At 37.7% G+C, this 12,020-nt stretch overlaps 1 protein-coding gene across 1 annotated transcript in view; it reads right to left on the minus strand.

The window, feature by feature from the left end:
* Nucleotides 1–472: 472 nt before the first annotated feature.
* PAWR (pro-apoptotic WT1 regulator) overlaps nucleotides 473–12,020 on the minus strand; it is a 100,926-nt gene continuing 89,378 nt past the window's right edge. The window contains exons 5-7 of the mRNA XM_055118212.1: nucleotides 8,776–8,923; nucleotides 6,688–6,792; nucleotides 473–3,202 (exon numbers count right to left, since the gene is read on the minus strand). Coding sequence (XP_054974187.1) covers nucleotides 3,116–3,202; nucleotides 6,688–6,792; nucleotides 8,776–8,923 — 340 coding nt within the window. The 3' untranslated portion in view covers nucleotides 473–3,115. The remainder of the gene's footprint in view (nucleotides 3,203–6,687; nucleotides 6,793–8,775; nucleotides 8,924–12,020) is intronic.

Below are 12,020 nucleotides of genomic sequence, written 5' to 3' on the forward strand. Positions count from 1 at the left end.
TGCAGGTGGGGGCCTGAGCCTCCTCAGTACTGCTGGGAAGGCTGCCCCACACCAAAGTGATGAAGTTGGCCAGAGAAATAGCACAGCGGTAGGTAGGGAGAGCTTTGTACACAGCTAACCCAGCACCAAATATGGTCCCTGGAGCACAGAGCCAGGAATAAGCCCCAAGCATCTCTAGGTGCAGCCCCAAAATAACCCCCTCACCAAAAGCTATTTAGAAATGGCACAGTGCTTTATGTATTTGATGCAACAACGTTCTGTTTTGAACTACTTGAGCCCAACACTATTAGCCCACTATATTTAGTAAGTTCCCTTAGAAATACACATGCTAAAGCCACCCTCTTCCTATCTGTAATTAACTATATTGCAATAAAAATAGTAACTTGAGAAAAGGGAACAAGAAATTTTCAAGAGAAAATCGTGTCTTAAGGTAATAAACTTGATGTTTTGAAAATAATATTATAAACACATCAAAAGTTTGGATATGCTTTATTAGGCCACAAATTCCAGGAGATATAAAAATATTTAAGAATTGGACTAACCATTCCACAAGTACTAGCATACGTCACTGACAATAGCCAAGTTTTCTTAGTAGCACACATGTACTTAAGTAATCTTTTAAAAACCTCAACTTAAAAAATAAATTTACTGGAAACTGCCGCAGAATTGACTGAATTTTTCAATATTCAGTGTAAAAATATGTGCTGGAAATACATGTCTTGAGAATTGGAAGCAGCATTGCTTGAGTGTCAGCCTCCTATTATTTGTACAAGGCACCACTAAGTAGAAGACCACTATTGAGAATGTTTTTGATAAACCAAAGTAATGGAAAAATTTAAAAACAACTCACTCTTAAAAAAGTTAAAACTGGTAAGATTTTTTTAAGGAGGAAGTGAAATTCTACTTATATGTGGATTAAACAGAAATTTCAAATTACTTCTCTCACTGGGGGAAAAAAAACCAGCATACTGATTAACATTTCAGGCTGGGCACTGATGTAATTTTCATATCCAAAATGTGAGTCAGGAATGAGGCAATATTGGTATTTCTGCATATACATAAAGGTAAGCGAAGGGAGAGGAGTACCTCACAGTAGGTGGCAATGTCTGACCCTGGCACACCACTCTGACGTGTCCTGTGGGCAGCAAACCGCTGAATATCCCCATGCTGGCTAACCTCCCAAGCAGATGTCTTTATTCAGTGATTGCAGTTATTAATAAGCTTGCTAATCAAAGACTGAACTTTTGGGTAAATACATATGGACACCTGAAAACGTCCCTGGAGACAAGGTTAATTAGTAAATAAACAGGGCAAAAACAAAAAAATGTTAAATTCAGGGTCTCCAATGGAGATAGGTGGAAAGAGGTAATATCAGTTGTCTGTAAACTTAGATGAAGATCAAATTCATCAGACAGTTGATAGTGAGCTTTAAAATTTCTGTACAAAGTCTCACAAAAAGCTATCTATAGAAGCTACAGCCAGGATTTTTTTCTTTTTCTTTTTTGAGTCACACCCGGCAATGCACAGGGGTTACTTCTGGCTCATGCACTCAAGAATTAACTCCTGGCGGTGCTGGGGAGACCATATGGGATGCCGGGGATCGAACCCAGGTTGGCCACGTGCAAGGCCCTACCCGCTGTGCTATTACTCCGGCCACAGGAATTTGTTTTTAAGCAACCCAAGGGGTTGTGAAAATAAGCCAAGGTGGAAACTTGAGAAAAGGGTAGAAAGGAACTCAATCTACATAACTGCTAAAAGTTTTAGAAGTTAACATTTATTCTAAATTTTTAAATTATTTTACCCTCCTTTATTTTCCTAATAGTCAATAATCAAGGGGTTTTGGAAATGAGACAGTCAGCCGCATACCCAAAATAGTACATACATGCACTGATGTCACTGGATAAAAAGTCAACAATTGGGTAGGCCTTTATGTGTTTTGAAGAGGGAGTTCCTTTATGAACTACAGAAATGTAATATAGAAATGTGATATAAAAGAATTTTAAACACAAATTATCAACAGAAGAGAAAATTTTGTGCAACTCTTTTAAATGGCTTTTTAAAAGAAAATCCAAGCGTTAGGAAGAAATACCTTATATTTGAATTAGTGGACTAATTCTTATGTGAAATACCTGTATCAGTGATATTCCAACCAAGCAAAATATTTCAGAACTATTTATGTTAATGTACTTTGTTTCGAATTAAGTATAGTTGTTTTAAATGTAGTCTAAATACTTCTGTTTAATTGCCCTGCATGTAATAACTTAAAACATGGATTTTTCTTATGTAGTGAAACTATGTATTTCTCCAGGTTTGATGAATAAGTTTTTGTATGTCCCATGTTCACTTATAAACCTTGAATAATTTAAAAACGTAGTACCTACATAAGAAATTTTATAGTGAATCTATAATTTTGTATTCCAGAAACTGAATTTTAAATTTTCTTTAATATTCAAATACAAAATAGCATTTTAATTTATTAAAGCACAATTCAAGTATTCTTTTACATTTTATATTTAGCCAACTAGTACAGGATACTAAGTGAGTGTTTATAATAGTTTTTCTTCCAAAGTGAGTCTTTATAATAGTTTTTCTTTTGAAAGATGACTGTTATATAAAACAGTGTAACTCTATAGTATTCTACATTGCTTAGAAAAAGTTGAAAGAACAACAGTACACAGCGACCTTTATATGTAAATCATCAACACAAAAAAGGTTACATCAACAGAAAACATTTGCAGGTCACATCCAAAAGTGTTTGTATTCATGTAAACAAAGACTATGAATATTTCTTTAGGGAGAAACTTCACTACTGTAGAGAAAATATATTCAAATGGTTGTGACTTTAAACCATATATTATCTGAATACCACATAAAACCACAAGACATAACCTATCATTTTAATAACTGAAAGAGGTTACTTATTCAAGAATAAAATGTTGATATTTTTGAAACAGTGAAAAAGAAAGAAGCATCTTAAAAATAAACATCCACGGTTTCTAAAAATAAATATACATACTTAGTTTAATGTATTGCAGCACACGAATATTGTCCTAAAATTAACTAAACATTCAATCAGTAGTTTTAAAATATATTTCCATAATGAGTCTTCAATCTTCTACCTTGTAAGCTGCCCAACAACTTTCAAAAGAGTTTTATTCTCTTGCTTTAGTTGTTCATTTTCATCTTCTATGTCATCTAGATCCTTAAAGAAACAAATGAAAATGTTTAGAAATATTCTGACAGTGATGAAAACATTTATTTAAAAATAAATATTCAAAGACACTTCATATAAGCAATTAATTTGGAATGAGGCTAACTTTGGATGCAACATGTCAGCTAAAGGGTGACTCCACTACTCATCATTAGTAAATATGGCACCAACTCTTGCCAGATCTTTCAGCTTTTCAAGAGAAATCGAGGAAGAATTAATTGTGAACCTTACAACTTTAATGAGTAGCTAAACATCTTAAAACAAATCCTGGGCTGAGAGGCAGTACAGGTGTAAAGGTGCCGTGCCTTGCATTCACCTGACCCTGGTTTGATCCCAGGCTACACCTGTCGGATTTTAAGCAGAATCCAGAATAGCCTCTAAACTCTGTTGGTTGTGGTCTAAAAATCCAACACCCCTGGAGCCCTTCACCCCTGCCCCCCCATCCCTCCTCTTTTCTCTAAAGCTTAAAGCTAAACAAACTATATATAAACAAAGGCAGCAAGAGATTAAGAGTCCCTGATTACAGCTTTGTGTCAAATAGGCATCAAAAGATATGGGAAGCAGTACTGATGTACTCCTATTAGCCTGGGTAATCTTTAACTGATGCATGCTGAGGGTGGGAGTCTGGAAAGATGACAGAACTGAAACACAAGGAAATGATATCTGAGGCATACCGAGCAGTTATGATTCAATATATATAGTAGGTTCCTCTGCAACATTTTGTTTGAGACACAGGATTTATAGTTTAAGGGGAAAAAGAAGGAAAGAAAGAACAAAACCACAGAAATAAGTATCGCCCACTTGTTCTAAAGGTATCTAACTCAGCGCTATGTATTCTTTGTTTCTGAACTAAATCCGGAGGTGATCAGGGGACTATATGAGATGTCAGATATGGAACCAAGGATGGACATAGCAACGCAAGTACTTACCCCTTATGCTATCTCTCTGTTCTCGTGTGTTCTATGAGAACCCTAGTGTCAAATCTACTATAACTTTAGCTAAAATGTTATTTCAGGATAGATAATTTACTGATGGTTGAAAGTAGACATTTATAATTTATCTTTGCAATTTAAACCACTGATACTTGAGACAACTGATCTGAATTATAAATGGGCTATGGGAGCAGCCTTCCAATAAATTTATATAATGTCTCTGAACAATCACTGTCACTGTCATCCCATTGCTCATCGATTTGCTCGAGCGGGCACCAGTAACGTCTCCATTGTGAGACTTGTTACTGTTTTTGGCATATCAAATATGCCACAGGTAGCTTGCCAGGCTCTCCAAGAGGGGCGAAGAAATAGAACCCTGGTCGGCTGTGTGCAAGGCAAACGCCCTACCCACTGTGCTATTGCTCCAGTCATTCCCCTTTATAAAGTAAATAAAATGCTTAAAACAAAACAAAATAGGGGCTGGAGCGATAGCACAGGAAGTAGGGTGTTTGCCTTGACCCAGGTTCAATTCCCAGCATCCCAGTATGGTCCTCCGAGCACCCTCAGGAATAATTCCTGAGTGAATGAGCCAGGAATAACCCCTGTGCATTGCCGGGTGTGACCCAAAAAGAAAAGAAAACAAAAACAAAACAAAACTTTATTGGAAAAAAAACTTAAGTTTTCAGTGATTTATAACCTTTGGTTAGTCTTCAAAACTACAGAAAAAAGAAAAAAAAATCCACAGCATCTATGAGGTCCATAATAAAATGAGGTATGCATAGAATAAACTACAAGAGCAGGTATTTTAGCCTTTTATTAAATTATGAGCCCATATCCTGTTCTTGATGTGACTATTTAGCACAGGAATCAAACTCTAGAGCCTCTCACATGCAAAGCAAGTGTTCTACCATTACTGAGCTATACTCAGTGTCTCATTATTGTTTTACATGCACAGAATGTCTAAGATGGTTGATATCAAAATGTTTAGGTTTACTATATAATGTACTAGAATAGAGGAATTTCTGTGCTCTAAACCAAAACAAAAGGCAATGAACAAGAATGGCAACAGTTTACTTGGAATTAAGACTGTCAATAGCTGAGGGTGAACAATGGCTAGGCCGATTAGAATGTGATTACTAAGACTGGGAGCATGTTTAAAACTTTGGGTTTCAGTGTCCTCATCTGTAACTTGTAATTAGTACCTTATAACTTTTTTAGAATGAGTATGTACATAATAGAGCCAATTTTCTCTTTTTTCTTAACTCATTCAGCTAGAGATTTGTTCATTTTTTTCCACTGAAATAAATCTACTTCTTTCCTCCATCTTATCTAACATCTTCTAAAAGGCAAAACTTGAGAATCTCTCTCATCCTCTAAATAAGGCCTAGCATTTTAAAATTAACTAATTAGTTGTGTGTTAAGGGATCACAGTCTGAGCACACCAGCGTTCCTCAGGGGCTCTCAGAAGAGACCCCTGGCAGTGATTAGGGAGCATATGTGGTTACAAGGTTTGAACCAGGGTCAAAATGCCTTAAACCCTACTCCCCTCCTTCCCCCCGCCCTCCCTCCCATCTCTCTGGCCTGGAAGGCCTAGCATTCATACCTACTTCTTAAGTAATAAGTAAATAAGTAAAATTATAAGGCTGAAAGCAAAAAGAGAAGGTAGGGGTGAGTTTAAGTTGGTGATGCATACATATAATTGCAAAATGAATACAAAGAGACACCTGAAGTTTCTTAAGGCAAGAAGGAAATAAAGTTTCTTGAGGCAAGAAAGTAATTTCATTTCTTCATTAGGCAATTCTGCCCCAACCTCCTATTGCATTCATTCAGTACTGACCAAGCTGCCTCTTTCAGATTTTACAAAAGAATCAATAATTGATTTAAATTTCTTTTTACTTTTTTATAAGCATGAATTTATTTTTATATTTATGTATATTAATTCATGGCTGTTGGGGCTCTGCTTGGGGCAGGGAGAAAAACTCAACCCGCCCCCTCTGAGGGGGCCCGGTGAAGAGAGCTGGGCAAGGGGGCAGGAGATTCTGCCCAGAACCCAGCCACAGCCATGCTCAAGGCCACTCTCCACATTCTCGGACGAGCCTCACCATGAAGGAACCAACAGAGGAACCCAGGTATGCAGGACCCATGGCTGAGAACTCCAAGCCTGCTCGGACTGGGACTGGGCCTCTCCACCCAGATCCCCAGTTTTCCAGTAGCTTGACAACCACACCCACAAACTGCCCCTGGCACCATGTAATCTCATCAACGGCCAAGATCCTGAGACTACAAAACGAAGCTCCCGGAAGAGAGCACGCAGAATCTCGAATGGCAGAGCCTGGCAAGCTACCCGTGGTGTATTCGATATGCCAAAAACAGTAACACTAATGAGTCTCATTCCCCTGACCCTGAATGGGACTGGGACAAATGGAGATGTTACAGACTCCTGCTCAAGCAAATCGATGAACAACGAGACAACAGTGATACAATGATATTCATTCACTTGTCGCAAGAAGAGTAAAATGAGAGCTAAAATAATTTAATACTTACTCTATTTAACAAATCAATTTCTTCCTTGAGTTTTCCAATCATTTCCTCTTTATCTTGCATTAGTCTTACGAGCCTTAAATTTTCTTGTCTTTCTCTTACTACTTCCTGGTAAATGATTAAAAAATATTAATTGTGAAGTAACTATCTATTGTTTACAATAGATAGCATACAGGTGTCAAATACAGTAAAGTACGTTAGAGACAGAAACATGTTCAACACATTCTGCAAGTTACCCAGTGACTTAAGGAAGAACTCAACCCAAAAAATAACAAATTATAAAAGTTTTACTTCTTGGTTAAATCTGTGTTTACACAGGTCTTTAACAAATGCCATTACGCAATAATTTGCCTTCTTTATCACTATCACCAGCAATAAAACATCATTTTTATGTGGAAAACATCTTTGCTTGGAGAAACAAAAGTTTTTATTCATACAAAGCTTAAGGCAAGATGAAAAAATAATGGTTTGCAATTTTATTTCTGGTCTGCCACTTAAGTGACAGTGGATAAAATGAGACCTGAGACATATTACTGGCCTTTAAACATTTTGTGTGTGTGTGTGTGTGTGTGTGTAACAATGCAATACTTTTAAAAAAGAAAAAAGAAATCAAGGTCTTGGGCTAAATAAGGAAATGAAGAAAAAAGTACAGGTCTGTGGAACAGAGAAGGGAATCAATAAGTCAATGATGGTTGGAGGGACAGTTCAGAATGGGAGATGTTTGCTCAAAGTGGATAAAGGACCAAACGTGATAGTTTCTCTGTATCAGTACTGCAGACCATAATGCACCAAAGTAGGGAGCGAATATGGGGGAAATTGTCTGCCATAGAGGCAGGGGGAGTGGTGGGGGGGGGGTACTGAGGACACTGGAGGTGGAAAATATGCACTGGGTGGAGGTATGGGTGTTTGATCATTGTATAACTGAAACTCAAACATTAAAGTTTTGTAACTGTATCTCACGGTGATTCAACAGAAAAAAAAACCAAACTTTTAAAAAGTACAGCTCAGATTATGGCTTTTATTCTGATCCTCACAGAAAATATTAAAATATTAAAATCATTGGCTTCCAAACACCAGCAACCCAATTTAAACTCTTGTGGAACTTTAAGTCTTCTAAATACTGCCCCCCCTGCAATGAATGAAACTAATTATCTACTTATTTATTAAATTTTTATACTGTTACCCATACAAACTTTAACAAACTAGTGTTAGCTTGTTAAAGCTTGTTATTGTTAACTTCAAATTACAAAATAGAAATATTAAAAAATTAATTACTACTCAAAACAATCTCTGTATCATAGGGAATAATTTCAATCTGATAAACAAAACATCTTCAATACTCAGAAAGAAATTCAATAGCACTGCCAACTTTACAGTTAAATATTCACAGAACAAATAACTAACAAATTTGGTTAGTAAACTTATGCTAATATATACTTGAATTGCTCTCCAAGTTACTCCTAAACATTCGTCTTATTTTTTAAATTGTTTAAAACAAAAGAGAGCTCTAGGCTCTAATACAATCCAGACGTAAGCCTACAAATGAATCTGGACAAATAAAATAAAAATTAATAGTATTACTAGGACATACATTCTCTCTGTCTCTGTATCTCTGTATCTCTCTCTCTCTCTCTCTCTCTCTCTCTCTCTCTCTCTCTCTCTCACACACACACACACACACACACACACACACCATTTCTAAGGTAAAGACTACTTTTAGAATATTAAGAAAACACTCAGAATGAGGAATCCACTACACATTAAGGAATACAATAATTGCCTTAATTTCCAAAAGTTTTAACAAACAGTACTGGAAAGACGGAAATCATAAAATTCCTAGCTACTCAGCATCTAGAAACAACATGCTTGAAACAGTGATTCAAAGTTTACTATTTGACTATATATGGAAATACTAATTAACAAAAATGTTATTTTCCCTCATTCTTTTGCCTTTTTAGTACAAATGCCTTCCTCCAACAAATTTCAACTTATTTTATCTGTTTCTAAAAAAAAAAAAAAGGAAAAAAAAAAGAATTCCAATGTTCCAATGATATACTAAATCTTATCATCTTCATAATTTGCAATCCATACCCTTTCAAGATCTTCAATTTTCTTTTCCAATGAGCTGCTTGAGACCAAATTACTTGAAGAATTTGCATCTCTGTTGTATCTGCTGAACCCACTTCTTTCTGTTCGGGGATGTCTGCTCAGGACCTCCTCTTCAGAGGCAGTGGTTGTACTATGGAAACAAAATGCATTTTATAAAAATTCCTGGTTCTTAAGAAGGAGAAATCAACAACACTTTACATTCACCATTAGCAATAAGTAATCCCTTAAGGACATATGGTTATAAGAGCTGACTTATAACTATAGAAATTCATCTCTATTCCATCACTAATCACAGAATGAAAAAAATGTTAAAAATTTAAGTTTTTGTCCAGTACCTATTAAGTAGTCGCTAATGATCAGAGACAATTCTGTTTTTTTTTTTTTTGCTTTTTGGGTCACACCCAGCGATGCTCAGGGGTTACTCCTGGCTTTGCACTCAGGAATTACTCCTGGCAGTGCTTGGGGGACCATATGGGATGCCGGGGATCGAACCCGGGTCGGCTGCGTGCAAGGCAAACGCCCTACCCGCTGTGCTATCGCTCCGGCCCCTGATCAGAGACAATTCTGGATGCTGAAGTAGTTAAAAGCAAACACAAAGGGGGACTCTGTCCTTCATAGGGTTTTCATTTTAACAGGTAATGAAATAAAATCAATTATAAGAAGTGTGAGATGACTGTCATGTGGGGTGTGGTGAGAATTTGGACCATCTGTAATGAGGATCAACTTCCCTTGTCTCTTTTAAAATTCCAATCTATGGTAGAGTACCAAACCTTTTCCAAGATCAAATGAAAATGAACTACTGGAGGGGCCAGACAGAGTGCAGTGGTCAGGGTACATGCCTTGCATGACTTGCATGTGTGTCCCAGACTGCATGTCCTTCCCCATGCATGGCTGGGTGCAGTCCTCGATGCACCATAACGCCACTATGTTTATCCTGCTGTTCTCCAGGACCACAGGGCTGGGGCTGAACACAAAAATATCAGGCAAGATTGGCCAAGTATCACTGGAGGTGGTGCCCAAGAAGCCTGACCAAACACTCTGGAAAACCGTAAGAGTAAAAGCACTGTAGCACTGTCATCCCATTGTTCATTGACTTGCTCGAGCGGGCACCAGTAATGTCTGCATTGTGAGACTTCTTGTTACTGTTTTTGGCATAGCAAATACTCCATGGGTAGCTTGTCAGGCTCTGCCATGAGTGCAGGATACTTTGGGTAGCTTGCCGGGCTCTCCAAGAGGGACAGAGTAATCAAACCCAGGTCGGCCATGTACAAGACAAATAGCTCCAGTCCCATAAGAGTAAAAAGGTCACATAAAATATAAGTCCAACTAATTTTACTAGATTCAGGCACTTAAAGTCACACCCACCCCATTGACTGTAATAAGGAATCAGGTAAGTTTGAAAACTCTTCACTGAAAGTACGCACATAAATAATATTAAAGCATGGCCATTAGAACTTTTAACTTTATTTGGAAGGGGGTAAAACCACATCTTGTGATACTACTGGATCTGCCAGGAGTAAAACAATTTCTCATTTGTCAGTCCCTGGTATCAGGGTTACAACTGGTGGTGCTCAGGAGACTTTGCAGTGAAAGATACTTCACCTAGAGAGTCCCACAGGAAACATGCACTCCAGACTCTAGCTCCGTCTCCCCAGCCCACCGGAGTTTCAAATACAATAAATTCCCTTATGAGTATTTCTTGGTATTATCTATAATCAAACTGAATAAAAACTTAATCGATTAAAACACACATTCTCTTGTTTACTTAACAGTTCATCCAAGTAACAGTCATCCAAGATTTGATTGAACAGAAGAATTTGTCTCTCAGTTCAGTCACATGTGAGGTGACAAAAAGCCCGTCTCAAGATGTAGGTTTCCCCACTGGACTGCTCATGGCATAGCAGCCCACTTCACAGAGCAAGTGCCGCAGAGACAGCTAAATGCAAGTCACTTACATTTTGATGGTTTTTGTGTAGCAAATGAGACAGAAGCTGCAGTATCTATTGTGTCCTTATCTCAGAAATGACACACTAAATGGCACAGTTATCACATAAGCTCTGGGGATCAGTGGGCAAAGGGTACATTATGGTGGAGTTGCGGCAGGCAGGACCTCCTGGGGGCTTTGCTGGAGACTGGCTACCAGATTTAGCAGTTCCAACAACTTATCTAACTAAACGACAATTAAATCTAAAATAATCGTAGGTGAAATAATGGATCAATCATCTATTTCTTATATCTAATTTTTCAATGAAGTCCAAGTCATCAAGTTTGTAAGGCATTTTACTGTAACATTTTTCAAATATGCAATACCAAAGACCATACTTAAATTCTCTGATATTAAAAAATATATTGTAATAATTTACACATTCTGCCAAGTTTCTACCTTTCCTTTTGTCTGTCTTACATAGGAAAGCTAAAATCATTTGGGGGGAAAAAAAGGGAATAAAGCTATCAGCCAAGTAATTTTGGGACCAAATTCTCTTGCAAAAGCATCATAAAGTTCATTAAGTACTTTTCCTGAAAATTTCTCTTTGAAATCAGTGTATACCTCAGCATATAATAATATCTCAAGGTCAATTAGGTCAAGTTATCATTACATTTGGTTTGGTTTTTCAGGCAGCATCTGGCTGTGCTCAGGGCTAACTCCTCTTTCAGTACTCAGGCATCACTCCCGTATACATGCAGTGCAGGGATCAAACCAAGGTCAACCTCATGCAAGGCAAGTGACCTAATCCCTGTACCGTCTCTCCAGCTGTACTGCAGATCTGAGTCCAATCTCAACTAATGCACTAATATTTAGTTTATATTTTGAACTATTGCTAAGTAGTTGATACTGTAAGTATAACATTAAGTTCAGCTGACTATGATCATAGCAAGGCTTGTTTCTTTATTCAGGGGAGGGGGGGTTTTGGGTCACACCCATAGGTGCTCTGGGCTAGCCTCTCTTCTGTGCTGGGGGTTGGGGTGGGGCGAAGGTCTGTCTCCAGCAGTGCTCAAGGGACCAGAGCAAGGCATGTAAGGCATGCACTGTGCCACTGAACCGTAGTGCCGGCCCCCAGCATGGGTTTGTTAATGATGGAAAAGGACACTGGTCTCACTCTTGCACGAGATCCAGCATATTTTCCTTCTCACTGTCTTTACATAACCAGAATGCAATCCTGACAAAACCAAAGCAAAACTCCAAATCAGATGAAACTGTTAACCCTTTGATATTTCACATACTTCAG

The sequence above is a fragment of the Sorex araneus genome, chromosome 10, assembly GCF_027595985.1.
Source record: "Sorex araneus isolate mSorAra2 chromosome 10, mSorAra2.pri, whole genome shotgun sequence".
NCBI lineage: Eukaryota > Metazoa > Chordata > Mammalia > Eulipotyphla > Soricidae > Sorex > Sorex araneus.